This window comes from Halyomorpha halys, unplaced genomic scaffold (genome assembly GCF_000696795.3).
Source record: "Halyomorpha halys isolate HHAL.00 unplaced genomic scaffold, Hhal_1.1 Scaffold363.1, whole genome shotgun sequence".
Lineage (NCBI taxonomy): Eukaryota > Metazoa > Arthropoda > Insecta > Hemiptera > Pentatomidae > Halyomorpha > Halyomorpha halys.
In genome coordinates this window covers 299354-327069 of record NW_027106613.1, presented here as the reverse complement: position 1 = coordinate 327069, position 27716 = coordinate 299354, and the positions used below count along the sequence as shown (strand labels likewise).

At 29.3% G+C, this 27716-nt stretch overlaps 2 protein-coding genes across 4 annotated transcripts in view; one reads left to right on the top strand and one right to left on the bottom strand.

Annotated features, from left to right (window-relative positions):
- LOC106681748 (venom allergen 5) overlaps window positions 1-3276 on the top strand; it is a 12520-nt gene extending 9244 nt beyond the window's left edge. The window contains exons 1-3 of one of the 3 annotated variants that reach the window (XR_010842763.1): window positions 603-705; window positions 855-938; window positions 3035-3276. Coding sequence is in view for 1 of the 3 variants with exons in the window: in XM_067044984.1 (XP_066901085.1) it covers window positions 3035-3159 (125 nt within the window). In the remaining 2 variants the exon portion in view is untranslated. Of the gene's footprint in view, window positions 1-602; window positions 706-816; window positions 939-3034 lie in introns of those variants that run through there. The other 2 variants (XR_010842762.1, XM_067044984.1) reach the window with 2 other exon arrangements.
- Window positions 3277-15698: 12422 nt separating this feature from the next.
- The window catches only part of LOC106681758 (venom allergen 3), a 23022-nt gene continuing 11004 nt past the window's right edge, over window positions 15699-27716 (bottom strand). The window contains exons 5-8 of the mRNA XM_014422243.2: window positions 26220-26329; window positions 23979-24073; window positions 21832-21882; window positions 15699-15796 (exon numbers count right to left, since the gene is read on the bottom strand). Of these exons, the coding sequence (XP_014277729.1) occupies window positions 15729-15796; window positions 21832-21882; window positions 23979-24073; window positions 26220-26329 (324 nt within the window). The 3' untranslated portion in view covers window positions 15699-15728. The remainder of the gene's footprint in view (window positions 15797-21831; window positions 21883-23978; window positions 24074-26219; window positions 26330-27716) is intronic.

Below are 27716 nucleotides of genomic sequence, written 5' to 3'. Positions count from 1 at the left end.
AGATCAAAGAATGTTAAGGCTTCAAATTCGTCTGAAAAATATATCAATTTAAAATTTAATAAACCATTTGTTAACTTCCAAAACCCACCCTAGTAATAAAACATAATTTCTCAGGGAACATAAAAATCGCTGGGTTAAGAAGGGGTTGATCAACGTGCCTAGAAATTGCTTTCTAATGTTAGACAGCATTAGAAAAAAATATTAAAATGAACTGATTTTGTTTCGATTAATTTTAGATTCGGATGGTCAACAAGTATGTCTAATCATTCTTTTGTAGAAATGGCACATGCGTTTTATGCTCTAAATGAAATGTACCGAATACATTGTAGAAAAGTTACTTTTTTTACACGAATGGATGCGTTACTAAAAATATACAGAACATTTCTGTTTATTTTCATATCAATCCCTGATAATCCTCGGAGGCGTCTGAAAAGAAGATGGCTACGGGATCTTCTAATTTAAAGCATTGATTCAAGTACCATTATTGAACGGTTCCTTCTCACGATTATCATGTGTTATGAAACATTTATCACATTAACATATTGTATTACAGTTGTAAATTTCAATAAATAAATTTTTTTTAAATTATATCACATGCTGCTACAATTATTCTTAGTATTCCATGTAATTATTGGATCGTTTCATTATCTGTTATCTATTCTTGTGTCCTGTTTTTCTTAACCCTAACAATGCCCTGCAAGATAGGTACACCTTAAATAACTTTTACTATGAAACTAAATAGTATGAACTAGTCATGTTACAATATTAACTAACATCATAAATATAATAATAATTTAATATGTATTTTACTAAAAGTGGCAACATAAAAAATCAGCCGCCATATAATTATTTAGAGGTAACAGATGGATATGGAGAAACAGATGAGTTTAGAAGATGTGAAGGGAAAATTCCGTCCGTCAGGTTTCATGGTCTATGTGGTAAGTTTATAAAAGTAATATATAATGTTATTGGTCATACAATAACAATTATAAATTTACAGTTTTTATTTCATTTTTTTTAAGGGTTTAGGTGAAGAAAACTCCCAATTAGAACATATTATTATTATATATTATGTTTACAACGTTCCGGGATTTACTCCATACTCATGTACTATATTATATGATATTTATCATTTATATCAATTTCTATTGTAAAATTTTGTTATTTATATACGTATAATTAACATTTTTTTTTTACAACCACATTATTTAAATAATGTCTTTCACTAGTGGTGCATTCAGTTATCTCAGTAGCACAAACCTCTATGCTCTATGTTAGACATTACCTCTTTGGACATATCAATATGCCTATATGCAGTTTTTAACCTCCTTATTGATATGTCTGTATATAATACATTTTTCTATTTAAGTTAAAAAAATATGTTTTTTACCATTAGACAATTTTATCTCTAAATAAATTCCTTGATTTTTTATTTTTATATGTTCAGCCTAATACGTTCTAATTGGAAGTTTTCTTCACCTCAGCATTTAAAAAAAATAATATAATTCACTTCCTAGATAAGATAATTCAGAATAAATTTACTTTAGCCATATCATAATAGTTATAATGTTAGAAAAAAAATCGAACTTACCCTATAACAATAAATTTGGTAAACTTACCCTAAATTATTTGCTACCATATCTGACCAATCCCTTACCAGAAGAACTAGTAAAAAAATCAACCACAAAAAAGAAATATTTAACTGGATATTTTCTTACTTCTATGATTCCAAATAATTGATTTTAATTCACTAAATGATCATATTTGCCTGTATCTTTTCTTAACTCCACATAATTTATTTGTTATATTACAATTAGAATTAGTAATGTATGTGTATGCTTAAAAATGGATATTATTGGATCCTTATTTTTATAATATCATTTTATACTCATTATTATATTAATTCACTAATTGTTAATTTGCAGCTTTATTATTAAGTTCAAAATCCTTTCAGTTATTTTTTATTTAATTTAATTTTTATTTTTTATTTTAGTAGTTGTTAGTTAAATTATTAATTGTATCACTTGAGATCTATTCATATTGTACTTATCTAGCTTAAAAATTGCATGGCTTCCACAACGCCCTAATAGTCAAAACTGTAATATTTACATTTCACTTATGTCTATCATTTTTATGTTGTTTTGGCACCGATCGATAGATGTCATTTGGTCAGACCATATTGGATGTATTTTTTTAAATGAATAAAAAAGGTACGTAACACATTTAATCATCAACTGAGTTGGACAAATGGAGGAGCCAAAATAATTGAAATAGTGTTTGATCTTAATAAATTTCGACCAATAAAAACAAGATACAAAAAGAAACGCCTCCAAAATATCCAAGATGCAGACTCATTCCAAAAACATCTTCCGAGGGACCGACAGGTTTCCTTTGCGGTCTGGGGAGCCAGGTAGACAAGACTTCACCCCATTGCTTCCTGGGAATTATAAGACCTCCCACAGTGATCACAAAATATAGTTTGAATTATATACTGAAATAATAAATAATGGTTAAGCAATATCTTGTACATTTATGATATGGCCAATATATAAGTATCGTTTGATCAAAGGCTGAAAATAATCATTGTTCCTAAAGATAATTGATAAAATTACTTAATTTTAGAAGATGTTTGGGGTCGAATATAAAATTATAATAATTTGTTATAAATTAGACATTATTGCCATAAGTGCCCCCACTACAGCTCATCTCTACTTGTTACTATTTTTTTCCCCAGTGTACGGTACAATTTATTTTAATTTTTTATTTACTTTGTTTTGTTTATATTTGCATCATTCAAGTGTTTGTATCTTTTATAGCCATGATGAAGCCCTGCAACATGGGGGCGAAACGTTGGTTCAATATAACAGTTAAATCACTTCCCTTTTATTATAAATTAATATTTTTTTTTAAATTAAACTATTAAATTTTTTTAATTTATACCACGATCAAAACTATATATTCCTATCAAAGCAATATGATCTTAACACTTATAGCTGTTAATTATTTATTAATTCATTAATAATTGTTGTTACAGCTCATGACGCAGACCACAGCTTTGGAAATTACAACCCATGTAAGGGCTATGGTAACAACGTAAAACCTACAGCATGGTTCTCGACAGTTATACTATTATATGCCTTTTACAACTTTATCTGTTAATCAACGTAAAACAATAAATCTGTATATAACGAATCTTTTTCCAGCATGTTAGCATAGCATGTTTTGAATTCCATTATGATTAGAATACAATAAACAAATAAAATGCTGCAAAAAATAGTTATTAAAAATTCCTTTCGGTATTTAGTATATCGACATCGATGATTAGCAATGATATTTTGATAGTCCTTCATCGAAATATTGATATGTGGTTTAAATAGATTAAGCAAATTTTATAAAAAGCATAAAAATAGTTTTTCGATATTTTAAATTGATAAATTCATATTCCTTTCGTTATTTGACATTGTTACTAATATCGATATCGAAAATTAGAAAAAAGATTCCGATATTTTTAATTGAAATATCGATATTTGGTTTAAAAAGATTAAGAAAATTTTATAAAAATAGTTTTTTGATATTTTAAATTGATAAAATCATATTCTTTTTGACATTTGACATTGTTGACAATATCGATATTAATATCAAAAATTAATAGGTGAAAGATACAAATCCCATATAATGGATTTTCCTAGTTGTAGATGATAGATGTGTAACCGATTATTTCTTGGTGTGAGCTAAATATAGGCAGAGGATCACTAATGAGTGGACAAATTGAGGAAAACCAATTCAATTAAGGACATTTGTGCAAATTAATAATAACAAAATTAAAAATAATGTAAATATGCTTTGAAAATATTTTTTAAAAAATTACCATTGTTATCATAAAACAAAAAAAAAAAATTGAAGCAAAAATAAAACACTGATTATGTTATATATATGTTGTATGTATAAAACATGATATCTAACACATATCAAATACTTACTTAACAGGTTACAACCTTGCCGAGATGGAGCGAAAGTAGATAGGAACAACAAAATTTGGAACATCATTAGAACTTTTTATCTTGACCGTGATAGGCTAAAATCAACAACAAAAAAAAAAAGAAAAAGATTTAACTTTTACAAACATCTGCGTTATACTATCTTTAATCTAACATGACATTTGTAGGTCTGATGGTTCCTGATATGTATTTTTTATAAATAAATATTTTGTGTGAACAACTAGAAATCAACATATTGTGAATTTAAGAGGAGAAGATGGTCGGGGGACGTGGTCACAGAAAAAAACACAAATAAACAAATGAATATTTATTTGTGCCGACATTTCGACCTAATTTTCATGTCTTCATCAGGGCTATAAAAAACAAAAAGACAATGACCATTCAGAGAGAAAAAAAAATGCAATAAATAATAGACTAAAAAATTTGGAAATATACATAATAATGAAATGAAAATATAAACTAGTTGATTATTAACTATGGACAAAGACAGTAGTAGATTGATAACATTATTATTTATATACATATAATTCTGAATAATTAATAAATGATACAGTGGATAAAAATGTTTATTGATAAGTAACATTAAAAATCTTTTAGTTATATAGATGAGTATAAAGAATTAGTTAAATTAATAATGGAGCGTATGAAAAAACAATATTGTAAAAAGAAAGAACAAGGGATAAGAAGAAATATATGGAGAATAGACTTGAGATGTCTCAAGACTGAAGTGCTATTTTTTTCTTATTGAAGATAAAAAAAAAACAGAGAATATTACAACAATAAGATACAATAAGGCAATTTAAGCTAGGATAAATATTATGTAAAAATAAAGTGATAAGAAATTTCATATCTCTCTTTTTATAACCTCTTTTTTTTTTATTCGGCTCCTGCACTTTTTTAACTGGATATTTTACGTTTTTTTTCAAAAATTTTTACTCTTACCATTGTTACTTATTTTTTATTCTTATCATTGTTTATTCAATTTTATTTTATATTGTTACTATTTTACGTCTTCCTTCCTTTTATTTATGTGTAATTTCTTATCACTTTATTTTTACATAATATTTATCTTAGCTTAAATTGCCTTATTGTGTCTTATTATTGTATTATTCTCAGTTTTTTTTGTATCTTTTTAGCCCTGATGAAGCCCTTCAAAGTGGGGCGAAACGTCGGAAAATAAATAGTTGTAAACTATTTTTGTTTCTCTTTTGACCTCAATCCTGACCATCTTCTTATATATCTATTTTTACGGTCAACTATATATACATATAAATAAACATTTGGTTTGAGTACACTGTATATGTATTTAAAGGAATTATAAGATTTAATTATATTAATTAATAATAGCCTTTTTGGAATAACTAAATTGAAGAACTAAAGCCGATACAGTTAATAAAAGTGATTGATGTTATTAAAATATCCGTTCTTTACCCAACTGTAATAGCAGTACTAACCAATAGTCACCATTTAGCTATATTAAAATATCAATAGATTAGAACTGATATTACTATTAATCCAGTATTTTTTAACTGTAAGTGGGAACATTCCAAATCAAAAGCCGTATGAACGTTATGACTGTAGTAGATGTGAAATAGGCATAGAATCTACAAGCTACAAAGGCCTGTGTGGTAAGTGCTACAACCAACAACAAATTTGTTACTTTTATTTCTTGTTATATTATACATATATTTTCATAATAATTGGAAGATTGCCATAGGTTGGCAGAACTTATAGATTAATAATAGTTAGTTCAGATTAATTCTGTTTCATTGGGGATAGTGAAAATTAATTTATTGCACCATTATTTGGTATTATTAAGTATTTTGTATTAAATAACCACAACTGTGATACCTTGTAAGTAAAAAAAAAAAAATTTATACCATTCAATAAGAAAAAAATAGCACTTCAGTCTTGCAATAGACATTTCAAATGAATTTTCTAGATGATGGAAGTTGATGTCTTGAGAATTATGAGTTTATCATATTATTTTTTTTTTTTCAAGGAAAACCCTTAATACTTTTACTTGTTTATTAATCATTCATGATTCAAATATTTGGTCCCGTCAATATGTTAGAAAAAATTAGATTTTATCGATCCTTTTCATTCACTTTCGCATTTAAATAATTTATGACTATATTCCTCACTGTATAACAATATATATTATTATATGAAATGAAAAAAAGCCAAATTTCAATATATTTTTGTTTTAAAAATTTGTCATTCAATGAAGACAAAACCCTTAAAGGGGTGATAAGGAATATAGGATAATTAAGGTAATTAAATAGGTATCATTATTAAAAGTAGGTAGATTTTTGGCTTTTTTATTCTATATAATAATTGTTATTCAGTATGTAATATAGTAATAAATTATGTGAATGTGGAAATGAATGTAAGCAACGATTTGATATGTTGAGTTTCCAGTTTAAAACACAAAAAACCTAATGTACGATCTAGAATTAATTATTTATTAATTTTGTATTAATAAAGAAATAAATATGTATCAAAAGTAAAAGTTATTTGAAAACCAATAAATAATTCATAATTACTTTTTAATTATGACAGAAAGGCATTTGAGGCCTGGAAATGGAAAAGGTTGTAATAATAATACTTTACTAATATAATACTTTATTTATTCTGGGACGAGTCCCATTAGAATAATACAGAGAAATCAATAGGTGAGCGCTGAGGAGCCTCAGAGATACTCAAACAAAAAATACAAAGAAATATAAACAGTCATTATAAAAAATAATTATAGGTTACTTTCTAACTTTTATCAGTTGAACAATAAAAAAAATAAAAATAATTAAGAATGATATAATTTAATTAGTTGACATACATATTAACAATTATATTAATTTACAATTTTATGGGGTCTAAATGGATAAGAAATGATTGAATAGGTGAGATTTAAAGGTAGAGAGGGTATTGGAGCAACGGATGTTCGAAGGGATGGAGTTCCATAAGGATGAGGCTCGGATAATGAACGATCTATCGAAAGCAGTGGTTCGGTGGGCCCTTGTGTATAAATCTAAAGACCGGGAATGGGCATTGCGGGAACGAATAGAGGTTCAATTGAAGGAGCTTGGAGATGCCAGGAAATACTTACGACGGTAGGAAGGATAAAGCCACTTCAACTCTGCATAAAAACAAGAAACAGAGGCGTCCCTAGGGATCCCGAAGATGAATCTTACACAGAATGACATTTGAGGCGTGGAAATGGAAAAGGTTGTAAGTGCCAGAAACACTAAAAATAAGATTTTGTCAGAATAAGGTTGAAGAAATCATTCCTAATCAACTGGTAACCACTGGAAGTTCCTATATTGAATGGTTTAGTTTCTAGAGCTGAAATTTTTTCATTATTTTTGAACAAAAAGCATGGCCAGCCACCTGTTTTTATTGTTTTTCTCAAAACTAGTATTTGGCACTTACAGCCTTTTCCCTTTCCATGCCTCAATTAGTCAAGTTATCTTAGGTTCATAAAGGTTGTTTTCAGGTAAAGAACATGAAAGTTTTTTTCTCAATGGTTTTAAGTGTTTCTTGAAGTACAGATAAGCTAAATATTTTTACAAAGTTTCATCAATGGAATAATTTTTTTTTTAATATATTATTTTACCAGTACTATGAACAAAATAGAATTTTTGATAATCAAGCAAACTCATTTGAATCAATATCAGTTAGCATTTGAAAAAATCATTCTACTTTTAATAATTACTGTCCAATGAATTATCAAAGAAAAACTAAAAATGTATTAATTGATGTTCCTAAATGTGTTAATTAATAAGATTGTTATTCTTGCAGCGCATGATAAGGATCACGCTGAAGGTAAGTATGTCCCATGTTCTGGCATGAAGCTACAACCTACGGGAATCCTCTTCACTGTTTTTCTTTTATACAGCTGTTATCACTATAATTTAAAAAAAAATGTAAAATAACAAAAATCTGTCGAATAAATGAGTTTTTTTTTAATATTGTAAGTTCCAGGTAAAAAAAAAAATTGGTCTGTGATGTAGTAATGAGACAACCAAAAGAGGAATATCTGATAAATAAATTTTAACTTTAATAAATTACATGTATTCTAACTTAACACAAAGATTTCATCTACATACACTACACCAAGCAACAAGTCATTTAATTTTATTGTACCAGCTGCCTCAGTGTAAGTGGAGGGAGTCTCAAGAATATGATTTAAATTTTGAGATCAAACACTTAATTATTCTTAAATGGATTCCTCTTAATCAGAATAATTTTTAAACTTCTGTGAACTTCTGATATCAGACAGTGCTAGGTAAGTATTGAAGAAATTCAAGATATGCAATAAGGAAGTACTAAAACACAGATGTAAGGTTTCACTTTTGTGTAATATTTTTTTGAATATGATGAGAATGGAATCCTTTTCCTAAATAAACTGTTCTATGCTTTATTGCAATATGGCTCTATTGGCAATCTTATTATCTTTTAACCTTTTCCATCTGTGGCCTCCACAATTTTTTTGTCTTTGATCTTTGTATATAGAGGTAAATTGCTCTTGAATTATATACTATTATTGTGATCATATCGTATTATTATGATACTATCATTAGAATTAAAATTATAAATAATCTGTTACAAAATCATTTAAAATTTCTGAAAATTTATTTTATTTTATTTTAATATAAATATATGACACTTCTTAATATAAATCAACTATTACAAAGTCACTTTAATTTGGCTACATTCCCTTTTATATTCTATAAAAAAATGTACAAACTGCCATAGAAACTTGTTAAAATCCTAATTGTCTTAATTTATACAAATATCTTCAATATTAATGGTTGAACTGATTTACAAGATATCAGTTTAATCAGAATTAAATTATATACAATTTCTAATAGAACCATCAAAACAATGTTACACACACTTACAGGATGATGGAGTTATTTTAAATTACTATAAATAAGATAATAATAACTTACATATATAATGAAATATCTTGTTTGAGACAGGTTTTTTGTTTATTAGTTAGAAAAAAAAATATCCATATAGTCTCACACTTTTTTTATTATCTTCTAACTCCTACAGTTCAGCCAATCCGGCCATTCTCGTGGATCTATCATACTAATAATTTTAATTACATTCCACTCATTATAAATTAATTCTAAAATCATTTTGAATACATAAATTCCCTACGTTATTCAGAATATCACAGCTAACATTAATTATCAAACTATTGCAGGCTATTCGGCCTTTGTCAAATTTTATCATTGATCAATAACCTATAAAATAGTCTTAAATTAGGGAACAATATGCACTAATAAATTAATTTTTATCATAATGTGCTAAAATACCTACTATTATAGCATTTTAACTTAGTATAATTATTTAGTTTACAATGTCTTTTTCACTATATCAACAGTAGCTTTATTAAATGACAATATTGTTTTCAATTTCTCTAATTCGTCTCCACGGTTTATTAAGTCAAGAACATAAAGAATTAATGATTAAATTAAGTATATAACTGATTAAAACACACATAAATAAGTTAATTAATCATAGAAAATCGAATTTTCAACTTACTACTTAAATAAGGATTAAATTGTTTTATTATTTGAAATTCCAAACAGATCTTTTATAACAATGAAACACAAACTCATAGAAAGGTTGAATTATTTTATCTCAGGCAAATTTAAATGATAATAATGATAAGATAGTCGAACCTGGATAATATATATATTAGGAGAAGATGGTTGGGGTCAGAACATAACACAAATAAGTTGAAAGAACTTATTTATGTTATATTCTGACTGCACCCTCAACCTTCTTCTCCTCATATTAAATTATAATATATTTTGAACAACAATATAGCATTCTTATTTTACAATTTGACTGTTTATTAAGTTATTTCTAAATTAAGCAAGCATATTAATTAATAACTAACTAAGAATCCAAATTTAGGGTTCATTTTTAATAAGGAAACTAATCTACAACTTAGTACTTAAATCAGGATTCAATCCTTTTATTATTTGAAGTTTCTAACAGATATTCTATAACAATGCAACACATACCTATAGAAGGGTGGAATTATTTTATCTTAGTCAAAGTCAAATAATATATTTGAAATAACAATATTTTATTGTTATTTTACTATTACACAGATTATTAAGTTAATAAAAGCATAAAGGAATGTAGAATTTTTCGTCTTTAGTAAATAATAACTAATTAGAAACAGGCCTAAATAAATACGACCAAAAAAATATAACACCCTGTTCAATTTCGATCAAAAAATATGATAAAATGACGATTCAGAATGTTAAAATAATAGTTCAGCTAGCTGTTAAAAGGTAGCAGCACCAATCAAGAAAGGTAGAAAATAGAAGTTTCAATAACTGCCGCGAGAGGCCAGCACCATCCAAACAACCGTTTTCAGGAATAAAAATCTTTTTAATAATAGTTCAATAAACTGTTAAGAGATAGAAGCACCAATCAAGAAAGGTAGAAAATAGAAGTTTCAATAACTGCCGCGAGAGGCCAGCACCATCCAAACAACCGTTTTCAGGAATAAAAATATTAGTTCAATAAATTGTTAAGAGATAGAAGCACCAATCAAGAAAGGTAGAAAATAGAAGTTTCAATAACTGCCGCGAGAGGCCAGCACCATCCAAACAACCGTTTTCAGGAATAAAAATATTAGTTCAATAAATTGTTAAGAGATAGCAGCACCAATCAAGAAAGGTAGAAAATAGAAGTTCCAATAACTGCCGCGAGAGGCCAGCACCATCCAAGCAGCCCCTTCCGAAGTCTAGCATGAAAATTTTCAATTTGTATTAGGATATTAGGAAGTCACAGGAGCTCAACGATTCGTTCTGCGCCTGGGTCTGGTTCGACCGATTGAGCTCCTTCGACTTCCTAATATCCTAATACAAATTGAAAATTTTCATGCTAGACTTCGGAAAGGGCTGCTTGGATGGTGCTGGCCTCTCGCGGCAGTTATTGGAACTTCTATTTTCTACCTTTCTTGATTGGTGCTGCTATCTCTTAACAGTTTATTGAACTATTATTAAAAAGATTTTTATTCCTGAAAACGGTTGTTTGGATGGTGCTGGCCTCTAGCGGCAGTTGTTAGAACTACTATTTTCTACCTTTCTTGATTGGTGCTGCTACCTTTTAACAGCTAGCTGAACTATTATTTTAACATTCTGAATCGTCATTTTATCATATTTTTTGATCGAAATTGAACAGGGTGTTATATTTTTTTGGTCGTATTTATTTAGGCCTGTTTCTAATTAGTTATTATTTACTAAAGACGAAAAATTCTACATTCCTTTATGCTTTTATTAACTTAATAATCTGTGTAATAGTAAAGTAACAATAAAATATTGTTATTTAAAATATATTATTTGACTTTGACTAAGATAAAATAATTCCATCCTTCTATAGGTATGTGTTGCATTGTTATAGAATATCTGTTAGAAACTTCAAATAATAAAAGGATTGAATCCTGATTTAAGTACTAAGTTGTAGATTAGTTTCCTAATGAAAAATTAACTTATTTTTAATCAGTTATTAATTAATATGCTTGCTTAATTTTTAAGGCAATTATTAGAACCACTATTTTCTGCCTTATTAGATTTGCACTTATATCTACAAGCAGCTAGTTAAACTATTATTGTTTTATAAAAATAAATATTTTTAGCAGTATTTCCACTTCGGAAATGGCTATTCCTCTTGCTGCGCTTGGATATTGGAACTAATATTTCCTACCTTTCTTGATTTGAGCTGCCTTTGTTAGGCAGCTAGTGAAACTATTACTTTAACATTTACTAAATTCGCAATTTTTCAGTATATTTTTTTGTATTATTCATCGAAAATAAAATAATTTATATTATTTTCAATTGTATTTATTGATTTATGTTCTTAATAAGTTATTTATTAGCATATTTGAGTAATTTTATATTCCTTTATGCTCTTCATAACTTACTGTGTAGTGAAATGTAAACCAAAATATTGCCATATAAAGTGAGTTATTAAGTTGACTTAGATGATAATAAAACAATTCCATCTATTTATTAGTATGTACTGCATCACTCTAAAGCACCGATTAGAAAATCAGATAATATGAAAATTAAGGTAATACAATCTTCGAAACACAATTTTGAAAAATAAATATTATCATTTGTATCGCTGGGCCAGAAGAACAATGATGTAGCTGTAAATTTTGTGAAATCAACTTTATTATGGTGGCAGGTTCAAAAATACAGTTACTAGATGTTTCTAAGTTGAAATAATGGAAGTACTAAAAAATTGAGCTAAGAAGGAATTTTTTAAGTACAATTGAATTGATTTACAACCATCTTGAACATTTTCATAAACATTCAAAGTATCTCTCTGTTTATCACTGGGGAGTATGTTATTCATTTGTTTGTTGTGGAGTGTTAAGTTACCCTTTTGATTGGAATTTAGTGTTAAAAAATGGTTTTCAATTATGAACTATTTCATTTTAATTACAATAGTACAGATATTTTTAAACAAAAGAATAAACAATATTTTAAAAAATTGTTTATTTTTTCATTTGATTTTTTTTACTATTATTACAAGATACTGTAACAGAAAATTGCATAACTGATGAGGATAACAACAACTGATTCTTTGAGTCATTAAATAAAATTGTATTAATGATAATAAAATAAAATATTCTTTAAAATAAACATTGTTAGACAATATCAAAAGAATATTAATCTATATTCTATATAAAAAAGTTCAATTTTTGGAGCTTACTTCTAGGAAAATAATATGTTGCAAGAAAAAACTACAAGTAAAATATTGCATTTATTTAAAGATTTAAAAGAAATACATTATAGTTTTTCATATCCAGGTTAATTTATGTTATCTATACTCCAGGACAAAATTAGTGCATAACTTTGTATTTTATATTAGTTTGTTTACTTCTTTATTGAAAGTTAATTCAATTAATTGATTCATATTATACAAAGTCAATCTATAAGAAAATAGAAACAAGTAAAGTAAGTAAATATTTGAACATAAAACAAAAATATGTATACAAAGAAAATCAACATAATAATTGTAATAACTAAAATAAACAAATATTGGCATACAGAATATGAGAAATTAGTACAAGAATTGAATGAAATTAAGTAAAAACAATATTTGATGTCTTTTAACAAATAAAATAAAAAAGTGTTAACAGTTATCATGAACAGAACAGAGACATTGGAAAATTAAATGTGAATGTTATGAAAAATATAAGGAAAAGTAGATTAATATTAATTGTGTGGAGAAAACATTGCTATTTTGATGAAAAAAGAAAATTAAAAAAATTATAATTCATGTCATAGTCTAAATTAATAATTATTTATGATTCATAAATAATTCCTTGTAAATTTACTATTATTAGATGTTTTAAACAGTATGTTAGTTAATAAATAACATTTATTTAATCATTTGTGCGTGAAATAAATATTAGAATTATTTTTGTTAAGAAACGGGAACAAGATAGCCTATATAGCTTTCTGAGAATTCTACTATCTATTTGATATTAAAGCTTTTAATTTGAACCCAAGCTAAACCAAGAACATGAAAATTAATTGAAAACTATCAATTTCCCTTTTATTTAATTTTAAATAAATTTTGAATATTACAATATATATATACACACATATTTTTTCTTTTGACAACTCCTTATTGTACTTTCCTGGTTTTCTAAGATTATTTTGCCTTTTATTTTTTTCTACAGTCGCCTATCATCTACAGGTCATATTAATTTTCTCATCTTTATCATCACTCATTTAGTTAGCTCAACTATACTTTCTACAATTATCTAACCTTTCATTTTCATAGTTATTTTGAAATGTTACTCTTTTTTAGTTTCATTTTTTTCCTATTTTATTTAAATGGTCTTTAATATTTAGTTATACTTACCAGTAACTATTTTTCTATCTACCAGATGAGATGGTCTTCACTCATTTTAGATGACATCTCTGTCCATGTCAGTAAGTTTCACTGTCTTTTAAAAAATATTTCTTCCTATTTTCCCACTCCCACATATCCCTTCCTTCTCTCTTATTCCTTCTTTTTCAGACATTCTCTGTTTATTTTAGCTTATTATTTTTTTACTCATCTATATTACTGTTTGTTTTTTATCCACTGTATCATACACTTCATTTTCTTTCTAGCCAATTGTATCATATATATTATCTTCTTTCACCCAATTTGTTTTGTTAATTTAAATGGTTTTCATTATTCTCAAACAAACTTACATATTTTATTATTTTAATTCAATCACTTACAATTATAACAGAAATTATTGTGGTGATAAATGAGAATGAATATGGATCTTGGGAAAAGGCCCATAGAACATCAATGGCCAATGGCCAACGGCTCAGTCAACTTTTGAAACAGCTTATTATTAAACTAAATGAGTATAAGAGAGTAAACGCACATCCGTCTTGCGGAGGGACAGCCATTTGTGAACTAAGGATTTTTCGTTAACATCCAGATTACGTTTAATGGGACAAAATTTATAAACAATTTTCACGAGATGTTCTCATGAAAAATGTTTCAATACTACTTACCTGCTTCTCCATACTTTTTATTAAGTAAGACCCTACCCAGTCAATCGACTCATAAAAACTTCAAGAATCCACAAGTAGATGGAGATATTCGAACTAAAATGTAGACCACCAGATATAAACTCTTAACTACAAAAAACTGTATATACTTTAAAATATTTGTGATCTACATTTCTCTTTGACAATTTTCTAGTTTTAAGTACTAGTCAACATAACATGAGTAGTAGAAGTAAGTTGAGATCTCTATTATGAAACAAGTGTGCATGTTGAGTACATACCTCTACTGTCACATAATTCTACGAAATCTGAATGAAAGAAATATGTTTTGAATGAAAGTAAGAGTTATTAATATGGGATATAAGGGGTGGGACAGGAAGGCAATATTTCCTCCAATTATTTTGGGTGCTATGATCTCGATGAGAGCCTAACATGCAATGACCAACATTCACTATAACTATAGGTATCAATACGAGTCCCAAAACCACTGTTTGAATGATGAGTCTATAAGATACTTGATCCCTCAAGGTAGGAGCAATATATTAAGTACAAGTAAATTTAATTACCAATTTTATACACTGATAAAAAGGTTTCATATCCATATAAGAAATTAAATAAAGTAATATGTCCATTGCTGAGACTATTATCACCATTTTATCACTTAACTAGAACTATAGAAACTTTTGTTCACTCAGATATTGAACAAACATTTCCTGTTTTCAAGTCACAGATTGCAGCGAGAAAAACCTTGCAACCTAAATACAAAGGACTATTTAAGGTGAAACTTTGATCTTGAAACACCTGAATATTTATGGACTGCTTTAACAATGCATATCTGTATTGTATTTAAGAACCAATGTTAACATTTCAGACTGTTAAAAACACCACCTTCATCACTGAAGGATGATCATACATGTTCTGGACACAGTGTATGGTTCCCTTCAAAGTATCTCTCTGTTATCACTGGGAAGTATGTTTTTTAAATTATTTTATTTGTTTGTTATTGAGTGTTGTTACATTACCCTTTTAACAGGAATTTCAATGTTAAAAATGGTTATCAATTTTAAGTTATTTTATTTTAACCAAAATAGTACATATATTTTTTAACAAAAGAATAAACAACATTAAAAAAAATAGAATTGTTCATTTTTTTATTTGGTTTTTTACTATTTTATAAGAAGATACTGCACCAGACAATTGCAGAACTGACAAGCATAACAGAAACTGATTCTCTAAATCCTGAAATAAAATTTTATTAATAATAATAAAATAAAATATTCTTCAAAATAAACATTGTGAGGCAATATCAAAAGAATATTAACCCAGCGGGATAAATATGTTATAACATAAATAAATAATATATATAAAATATAAAATAAATAACATAACATAAATAAACATAAAATATGGAACATTGTGTCCAACTTTTTGTCTCCTAAGAGTTGTCCTGTGAGCATTTATCTCATGGTAGACGATTTGTGCTATTTTTATTGTATAATTGGATGGGATGATGACAAAAATATTTATGATTATTTCCAATGTAATTTGAAATTGAAGCTCTTCCATCAGGGGTCGAAGAATCCAAATTTCATAAAAGATCTAAGATTTTCTTGCCTTGGCTCATGATTTAAAAAGAGAAACGCAGGCTGTATCCAGGTGAGCAAAATGCTAAAATGAGAAAAAAAATATGTCATGTTAGGAGTGTACTAGTGAGAGAAATGATCAGTCTTACCTTTGCGAGGAAGCCAGAACACAACTGAATTGAGTATAGGTGGGAAGGTAAAAGAGAGAGTAACATGAACAAGCGGCAATAACAATATCAAAGGGTTAACAGAAGGTGGACGAAAGTATAAACAAAATAGATGAAATACTAGAAAAGTATAGACGTTTATTTCCAAATATGAGCAAAATGCTCAAGGCTTCACCTCTCTTGGGTTAATCTGTCTATCTATATATATATAAAAGGGAATGGTCGAATTTTTATCCACTTTTGAATTACTGGACAGATTTATGTGCAATTTTTTTTAAATGTCTCCTTTCGCCGTGGAAAGGTTTAAAGATAATGAAATACCCGAATTCTCCAGTAGAAAAAAAGTTGTGAACAAAATTGAGCATTTTTGGTTTGTAGCTTGGAAACTAAAAAAATATACAAACATAATATGGCTTGGTGTAAAGTAGGTGAACATTTTTTTTTTTTTTTAGAAAAAAGCATTTCATATTCATTTTTACTGTAATTTCAAACTACCTACGTTAATATAACCATTGGAAATATGAATGTCTACTCTTTGAGCCAACATAAACTAAATATAGATTTAATGCACTTATGAGGATGAAATACAGGTTTCAAATAAAGAAAATATTTTCAATCATTTTATTTCATATCTCCGGTTCTAATTTGTTTAATTATATTCTGTTAGTGCCCTTTGGTATGGTTTATAGAACCCCAAACTACTGCCAAGTCTGGAGTAGATTGCTTGAGTAGTGTTGAAGTTATTTATATTTTTTAAATAAATTTTCTGATTTTTTCCTTATAGCATGTATTGGTTCAATTTATGTTACCAAACCATAATAATAAAGTATTTTTAAATATTTAACTTTAACTAAATTCAATATTTATATCAAACTATCAATTGTGTTAATTAAATCTATATACATCTCCAAATATACCAATAGCGAAGCATTGCAGGCACAGCTAGTATTCTATATAAACAAGTTTGATTTTTTGGAGCTTACTTCTAGGAAAATAATATGTTGTAAGAAAAAAACTACCACTAAAATATTTTATTTGTTTAAAGTTTTAAAAGAAATACATTATAGTTTTTCATATCTAGGTTAATTTGGAAATAAATGAAACAAAGGCGAAGGTGAGACTGGTTAAAGTTATTTATACTACTGTCGTAATCAATGTTTCATTATTTTTGTTAATGAACAACTTTCACCATTATATGAGATGCAATATTTATTTATTATCAAACTTTATATCTGAATATTTTCCAAAATGAAATTCAATTCTCATTAACTCTTCTAAGAAAAAATTTACCAAGTTAAAGAAAGTTTAGTTTATTAAATTTTATATCCAGATCATACTTTTTAGAACAGCTAATATATTTTGGTATCCTAACTATTCACAGAGGGATCGATCTGGGTCCACTCAGCCTCAAGAAGTGGATACCCTTAATTGGGTAAAAATCTTAATGTGGAGTCTGATTTTGACCAAATCACCTCCTTGCACAACTGCTGGTCTAGTAACAGTACTCCAATAAAAAGTAAATCGCCCCTGATCTTTCATGGGTTGTAGTAGTACATAAATTTTTTTTTTTAGCTCTTCACTGTGGAATGTGTCAGTTTCAGTAGAACAGGGACCTAGACATGAATTTGTAATGAATGAATGGATTCTTATTGTTGATGAACCAAATTATTCGCAATAGCGTTTATTACAATTTCTATTTTGTACACATTTGCTATTTAAAGATAATTTCATCGATTAGCTAAAGTCCTATTTACATGGACATAAACCAGAGCTTTGAGGACTTAGCCAACTCCTAGAATTCACTTTTGCTCAGAAGGAGAGTAGGTTAACTGATAATATTATTGAAGGTTATATAACAATCTCGTGCTCTAGCAACAACTAATAGGATTAGGGTCTTCTTCCAGAAGACATTTGAAGCCATCAGGTCGTCACATTTCGACCATAACCAGATAGTTGATTATTACATTCTATAAAAATTTGTGAAACACTGTAAATCACAAATCTTTTGTGTATTATAAACAAATGCAATTAACAGGTACCTTCTGTACGAGCATAAATAAAACTATTAAGAAGCCTTTCGACTTCAAATTTTACTGGAATTATATGACACTTCATTCTGAACAAGATGTCTCCACTTTATTATAATATATTTTTGGAGAGATTACTTCAAAACCCTTTCGCCTTCCTTTACTTCCTTCTTCAAGTCTGAGGACTAGAGCTACTCTGGCCTGTCACCAGATAGGTCTGGAGACTGGTGAACCCGACGTGATCTGATATCCTTTGAGAGAAAAAACGATCATTCGAAGTGATCATAAGTCCTTCTATTTCAAAAAGCCGTGAAACAAAATAATCCGAATTTCTTCTTATAAAAAAACCGATAAAAGATTAAGTAGATCAAGATTAGTAATATAGACGTATTATATATCGCTGGAAAGCCAATCTTAATCTTAATAATCTTGGAAAGGAACCACCCAATGATGGTTCTTCAATCATTGATTTAAATTAGATGATGCCGTGGGGCCATTTTATTAGATGCCACGGAGGATTATCATATAGCAAATAATGGTTCCCTATCCTCTAAATACAGGTGAACAATATGAGCTCTGCTGGGGAACAGAACATATGTTTTCCATCTCAACCTCCTCACACACACAAGCCAAAAAGGTAAACATCACAGACCACTCTTTTCTCTGTTTATAATGTTGTACACCAACTTGCGGTCACCACACTCCTCAATTCTCTGAATCTCCTACCCCTCTCCGGTCGTCTCCATCTAGTTCTGGATCTGTAACTCTTCCTAACTTCTCCTCTTTCAGCTTCAGATCCTGACTCCTCTCAAGTTTCCAAAGTTTCGCTAGAGATCTTACGTGATCTTTGTTCCTCTTTTCTCTGGCGTACCTTCTTTGGGCATTCACCTCCATTGGTCACTTGGACTGAACTCTCTTCTGATACATGTATAGACAGTAATTTCCTAAATGTCCCTCATTCCATTGGGTTCAAGAATCCATGAGTAGATGGGGATATTCGAACTCAACTGTAGACCACAAGCAACTCTAGTAAGAGATAAACTCTAACCTACAAAAAAACCTTTATATTCTTGAAAATATTTGTGGTCTACATTTCTCCATGACAGTTTTCTAGTTTTAAATAAAGTATTATGTCCATCACTGAGACCAGTATCACCATTTTATTAGTTAACTAGAACTATAGCAACTTTTGCTCACTCAGACATTCAACAAATATTTCCTGTTTTCAGGTGACAGATTGCAGTGAGAAAATCCTTGCAACTTATATATGAAGAACTAATAAGCTGAAAATTTGATCTTGAAACACTTGAATATTTATCAACCGCTTTAACACTGCATATTTACTATTTAGGGACAGATACAATGTCAACCTTTCAAACTGTTAAAAACACCACCTTCACCACTGAAGGATAACCATACATGTTCTGGATACAATGTTATCACAAAGGAATATGTTATTATTTTATTTGTTTGTTGTAGAGTATTACGTTACCCTTTTGATGGGAATATCAATGTTAAAAAATGGTTGTCAATTGTGACTTATTGCATTTTAATCACAACAGTAGATATATTTGTAAACAAAAGAATAAACCACATTAAAAAAAATTGTTTATTTTTTCATTTGATTTTTTTATTATACTTATAAGATACTGTACCAGACAATTGCAGAACTGATAAGGATAACAACAACTGATTCTTTGAGTCCTAAAATAAAGTTTTATTAATAAATAAAACAGACATTTTTCGACAATATCAAAATAATATTCCTAATCCTAATCCAATTATTATATTATTATATATTCCTAATTCCTAATCCAAAATAATATTATTTTGTATTCTATATAAATAAGTTTGATTTTTGGAGCTTACTTCTAGAAAAATAATATGTTGCAAGAAAAAAAAAATGTGGCGGAGCCTGGCAGGGAGCGCGTTCCCCGGGTGATGGATAAATCGAATAAAGACCCGTGGACCAAAATGTACCCAGTTCTGGGGGGTATAGTCTGGCAAGTTTTCCCGAGGAAATGGGGCCTCTCCTACTGGGCTAATTATCTATAAGAGAGAATCATCGATTCAGAGCAAATTAGGCAACAAGCCTTGGAATTGGATAGTTTGGAAGGAAACGACATGGCATGGATAAGGATATACGTTTAGGAACATGGAACATGAGATCACCTGCCAGAGATCATTGAGAAAATGAAATCGTACAGGATGGACATCCTGGGACTAAGGAAGTAAAAAGGAAAGGAGTTGGCGAAATAAAAATGAGCAAAGGGCCCAGTTTGATATACTCTGGAGCCCTACAAGAAAACCGAACTGTAGGAGTAGGTTTTATATTGAAAGACGAATTATACAGGAAAGTTGTGGTATGGGAAGCAGTAAGTCCACGCATAATTGCAGCTCATATAAATCTAAGGATTAGGAATTGGGCTGTAATACAAGTTTATGCCCAACAAATGATGCTGAAATCCTAGCTAAAGAATTATATCATAGAGACCTTGAGCAAACAACATGCAATTTTGTGCAGAAAAGCCTTGAAACATGCAATTTTGTGCAGAAAAACTTTGAAACAGCAGTTTTGTGCCGAAACCCAGAAATGTGCAATTTTGTTGTTGCAAATTCGGTCCCTCCTAACGAGACAGCCAAATTCATATCTTAGAGACAGAATGAAAAAAATTATTTTTTTGCTAAAACAAATAGTTGCAAGTTCAACTCCTCCAGATCACTACTTCTTATTGTGTCTAATTTTCCAATTGCTAACATAATATCATAAAATATTTTAATAACATTATTATATAGGATTGGAAAATAAGTCCTTAAGGTTTTTTGGGTGAAAGAAAACTAAGCATGTTTTGGACATAATATTTATTTCAATTTACAATGTAATGTCCATTATTTTCGATTACCTTTCGATTTGCCAGTTCTTGGCATTTTCTTCGAATCAATTCATCCAATTTTGTTAATTGTGAGCAGTATTGAGTGGAATCGATCAATACACCTTGTGGTAACAGCTACTAAAAAAACACACGCTTGGAATCCCACCATACAGAAGGCATTATTTTCTTTGGGTGCAATCCTGCTTTAGATGTGGTTCCAGGTGGTTCATTGCTGGGTCTCCAAGATTTTTTGCACACCACATTATCGTAGACAATTAACTTTTCATTCCCTGTCCCAAGTCTTTTATGAAATGGATTGTTTTCTTGACGTTTTTGCAGTGAATCGCAGATGGAAATGTGTATTGCCAAGTTGGCTTCGGTCAGAAAAATGTAACGTATTATAAACAAAACATGAATAAAAAAACCGAAAGGACTTATTTGCCAACCCTATATAACTTTAAGAATATAAAATCAATAATGGAGTATCCAATGTAACTTTAAAAACATAAATCTTTGTTTTTAAAAGTCATTTTGATAAAGTTCCTGACAATCTATAATCCAGTTATACTGGATACAGAAACTATCCACCGTCTGTAATAAAGATAAATGGCCATAAAATATTACCTTGAGAAGAGGAGCATGTATCACCCAGTTTGGCATGTTCAGCATCATGAGCTGTAAAAATAGTTAAAATAAAAGTTTATGACTAACATATAATTAAATTTAATACTGTTTTTCATGACAAAAAAAACAAATATCATAATCAACAAAATTAAATAATTTAGAAACAATCCTCATTTTATAAGGAATAAGGTCCTATGTCTCCCAACAGCTTCGGACTTTAGACTTATATCCATCCTATCAAATCAATCAAAGCCTGTGGAAAGATTACAATCCCGTACTAATTTTCCAAATGACTAGTTCAATAGACAGTTGACAATTCAAATTTCAACAGTTTTTAGAAAAGTACTTTTCAACATTTTTCTTTGCAAAATTCTAACATTTTTCTTTTACAAAGTATGGTAGAAATATAACGGATTACTATATTTTGCATTCTGCTCTTAGCAATGAATTCAATGCTAAATCATTATAGAATCAATATAAAAAATAGCTAAAAATGATTTATTCTATTGACTGAAAGGTTCATAAATAGACCAAATGAAAATGAGAAATTTAATATTTTATAATTCTGGTGACCTGAAAAACACACTGCACACGAGCCTAGTAGTTAAAAAACCAACACATGTTAGAACAGACCTTTTATTTAAATGTTTTTAGTCATTCATCCATAACCTTCCATGTCTTAATATGTGACATATTATTTGTTCCAAAAACTTTCAAAACTGGAAATGTGTTTTCAACATGAAAAAAATATTTTTCTATTTATCTTCTGAATTCTCAATTATTAAATCCTTTCATGGTTCATATTTATCCATTTTTTATTAATGTGAAAAATGTGAGATAGTTAATAGTTTAAAAAAAAAAAAAAAAGAGTACTTTGGAGCATGCTCATTTAACTTTATATTGATACACTGAGTGTAATAAAATTTGTTAGAGCCGTTTTTGAAAAAATCGAATGTATAAAGTGGCACTTCCAGTAAGTTGATTTAATAGAAAACGTTAAAAAATTTCAGGGATAACCAACCTTAAGTATGTAATTTCAGTTTCATAGGACTTTTCATTTTTGAGCTAAGCTGCATACATGAACAGACACACACAGTTTTGCGAAACCAGTAGTCTGGAAGGACCCGATTAGCTTTCAATCTTTTATGGACAGGGGGAAAGGACTTTCTCAAAGTTTCGCCCTTCTGGCTCACCACCCACCGTCCTTTCCACTACTCTGTAGAGTCCTCCTGCAATATCTCTTTCCATGAGTTTGGAGTCTCACCATTTCCCTCCAGTAGAACATCCAGCCTTTACCTCTTTACTTCATATTTGACAAAATCCTCCTTGAGAATGAGATCCAGGGGCATCGCTCCGGCCTGCACCTGCACTGCCTCAAATGACACTCATTGCACAGTCTTCAGGACCCTCAGCAGAGATAATTTCTGGAGGATCCCTTCAGATCGCATTCATATGTAAATAACTTTGTTAAATTTTGTAAAAGTGTTGTATTACAGGTCAGAACGAAGTTCATCACCACAAGAATATATTAAAATGAATCTTCATAAGAACAGAAAATATTCTATAAATTTTTTTAATTAACTTTCATGTTGTTTACTTGAAAAAATTAACTCAGTGTTAATAGTAATAATTATGGAAAAATTTGTAATTATTATTTTTCCATTATGACAATAGTTAAATTTTATTTTCATTTACCTATAAATGAAATATATGGTAATATATATAGTGTACAAGGATTAAGGTCATAGAAATAATTCATTATAAACCACTTAAATAGTGCGAATTTTTTGAAACCCAAATTTATCCTACATCTATAGCATAACCACCAATAATAATTTCTACTTCATAGGATTTATTTGTTAAGGGGGAGAAGGAAATGTTACACTTTTCGTCTTATCAAGGCCAATTCACTGTAACATGCCTAAACAAATTTCCCTTCAATAAGTAATAGTAATGATCCAGTGAAAATAAAACAAAAATGTCAATAATTTTAAAGGTCAGGAGAGATGAATATGTGTAGTGAGACCATAATCAAAAGATATAAATAAGAATCAAGTATAAAAGCCAATAATGTTTTCACTATTATATTATATATTTATGTTATACAACAAATATTTATTTACTATTTATTAATGAATTTTCATTACCACAAAGGCCTTTGTATATTTGAGAAAGAACTCCTTTATCACATTTATCCGGTCCATCATATTCATCATATGGTTTTGTGTCTTTAAAATTGCCACTGTCCATTGTTGAAAAACAAAATATTACATCCATATCCAAATTTTAATTAGCACATGTTGTTAGTTTATTTAAAATGATATTGGTCACTGGGAATCATTTCATAGTTTTAACAGCCAACAAGCTTCAATAATAGATTCCTTTGATGCAACATAGCAGTGTTTAAGGCTACAGAATTTTTTTTTGGATGCTCACACTGCAGTACTCCCATGAGCTTAAATAAAGTAACCACTTGTGCTTGGCCAATCACCTAAAGATGATTCACTACCTATATTAGATGACTTACCAGCTAAAACATGAACTATGATCATCAGGGAAACATCTTAAATTGATCTATGTATTGTTTCTAGTAAATACTTTAATTTCACACATATAACAACCATTTGATATATTATAATATTCAGAGATTTGTTATTTAAATCAATAAACATTACAATAGAATATAGATCTACTAAAAGCAAACATCTTATACATAGCGTCTCTTGATGGCATTTTAATAGTTCAGAGAGATGACTAAGCACCTCATACATACACCTCTTTAGGAGGCAGTGAGTTACAATATGTGTAGAGGGTCAGATTATTCTAGCTCTATTTTTGTGAATGTATATTGGACTTTTATTTCGCTTCCTATACCTTCTGTACTTTTGTCAGAACCTACCTATATGACTGGCATACCACATTTATCCTGCAAGGACCTACAGCAAATACCTGCAGAACTTGCCATTTCCTTCATGATTGTAAGCCCATACCTTACAGAGTGAAGTTTCCATTCTGTGAGGATTTACAGTGAATACCTGTAAAACTCACCCTGCCAATTCATCTCCTCTACAGCTTCCTAACCCATTGAACATGCATTGTCAAGGGTTACGTAGAGTACCTCACCTCTCAAATTGGTGCTACCTTGACACACTGATACAAAGCCACCTTAACACTCTTATGCCATTACAAGTGTTGAGGAACCTTCCAGCACATCCACTCCTCTCGGTTCTTGCTTTATTATAAAATAAAACGATGTTCACAGAGCAACATTTTATATTTTCCATCACCCCATCCAAACAAAATAGACATTATTATCTTATATAAGAAGACACTTCAATTGGTAAAAGACAGTAGAAGTCTATTTTGTATCTAGCTGCTATAAAATGGTTCACTAGTCACCAAAGGATTATATCACCCAATCTCCCCTTCCTGCAAGGTGGCCCCTTTAACTCATTTCTTCTCTTGCACCCCCTTCCCCTCCCCTACTATTTTTCAACTTGATTGTTTATTTTATTATTTACTATTATCTTTCGTCTATAACCATATTTTCTATTCTTTGTTTAATCATCGTGAGGAGACCCCTCACCTCCAAATATTTCTATTTGAATTCACATGGAATGGACACATCAAAACATCAGATAAGTATTTCACCACATACCTTCAAGTACCAATTGTAGAAAAAGGTAGTATCCAATTTGAATTATGTAACCATATGTAATGCAACTTATTAATTTAATGTGGTTTTTTTTTCTGTTTTAGAGGGATCGGAAAAAAAGGATTAAAGTTAATGAGGTAGTTGGTGTACTATCTAAAGGAGGCATTGGCTCCCCTTAGATAAGTTTAGAACCAAACTCTTGATTTTGATAAGGAAACCAGGGATTAACTATACTGATAGGAAAGGATTAGTTAATCTAAGATTATTTTTTTCTTTTTAACAAACCAATTTTTTGTTTCAACAAATATGATCTATAGGAGATATAGTGTGAAATAGTAGGAAAACAAACATAAAACTAGTAGCCTGAAATTATCATAAGTGAGTTTTCCTTTTCTTTTGTTTATTAGAAAATTAAATGAATTTTATATTTCTTTTAAAAATCAATAAGCAAAATAAAAATTAAACAAACCAATTTTTTGTTTCAACAAATATAATCTATAGTAGATATAGTGTGAAATAGTAGGAAAACAACCATAAAACTAGTAGCCTGAAATTATCATAAGTGAGTTTTCCTTTTCTTTTTTTTTTATTAGAAAATTAAATGAATTTTATATTTCTTTTAAAAATCAATAAGCAAAATAAAAATTACTGTCTAGTTCACACACAATAAGCCATACTGGCCACAGTGCTTCCGTGCCAAATTAAAAAAAAGAAAATTACAGTCTTTTCTTACCCTGGTTTATAATCGCACACTAAGAGAGAGTGATACGGATGTTTTGAATCATTAGGATCTTCATACAATGTCATTCCACATCCAACATACATTGTACTACCCCAAACCAGCTAAAAACACATTCTTAGTTTTTATTCTAAATATTGGTTTAAAATAGCATAATAATTAGTAGCATATAAACAAATGTTTTACATTATGATTAGTCCAATGCTAATGATGAGTAATAGTAAATTGAACAAGATTAAATTTAAGCTTTAATAGAGATTGTGGTTTCCATGTGTGTAGGATGTTTGGTTTTTAATAAGCACTTATTAAGAGATTTTCTAATTAGAATCTTAGTTCTTCTAAACTTTTTGTGAGACAAATCACATTGGTAACTATGAACTGTATAGGGTAAGGCAGCTAAGTTTTTGTAGTGTATGATTGTTTTTAACTAAGCTCCTTAACATTTTCATAGCATGAAATTTTTTGTAACTCCTTGTTCAGATCCATAATAATATTGTTCCAAAATGGTGATGCATCTGATGGGTTCCATATGAATATGATCTTTCAGTTTCATTCTTGTAAAAGTATTTTAATAGGAAAGTAATAAGACTTCTGTAGGTGTTCTATCTTCACTATCTTGCCATAGGAAAACTGTTTAAAAAACCACAAATATCAGATTAAGCTGAAACAAAAATATGACTGTGGAAGAGGAAAAGAAGGTAGCAAACAGTACAAAGTGTTCAGAAAAATGGTGACACAAATGATATTCTGACATCAGTAATGAAACTCTATCAAATTCAACTCATAGAACTTCAAAAAAAAGGAAAGCTTTGTCCCTCTTGTCACAGCCAGCTAACGAAGAGTTTAATGGTGATGTATCACTGTCCAATTCGCTTTGTCTACATGGAAATCCTGTTCAGGAAGACGTCACGTGTGTCTTTTGGTATGACAAGTTTGCTGATTCCTGATTTGTGGGCCCTTCGATCACAGTGATTGAGACAGAGCAGCCAAAACACAATATGGTTGTGATTACGGCAGATGAAACTGTTTGTATCATTAATATCGAAATATTTAAAAAATGAAAAAGTTTTACTTAACACTAATTCAAGATCCAAGAATAGTATATTGGGTGTATATTAGAGGCTAGCATGCCTGATGATCACCAGAGCTATGAGGTAATGAAAGTTATGCTTAGCCTGACTCCACTCCACCTGGAGATCGAGACACAAGCTCTGAACACCATGTACAGGCTTGTTAAACAAGATGCTAGATCCAATGCCCTGACTCTGGCAGGTCATGGGAAGATAATTCAGCGGATAGATGAGGATAGGGTGCTTGCCATGCACTCAGACTTACAAATCCGCAAATATAAAGGCACTAAACAAAGTGTCAAAATTGATAAAACAAAAATGGCATTAATTGCTACACGGATGACTCCCTAACATCCCAAGCGTCAGGAGCTGGCATCTGGCAGGGCGATAAGCCATTGGAAGGTATATCTATTCCCTTAGC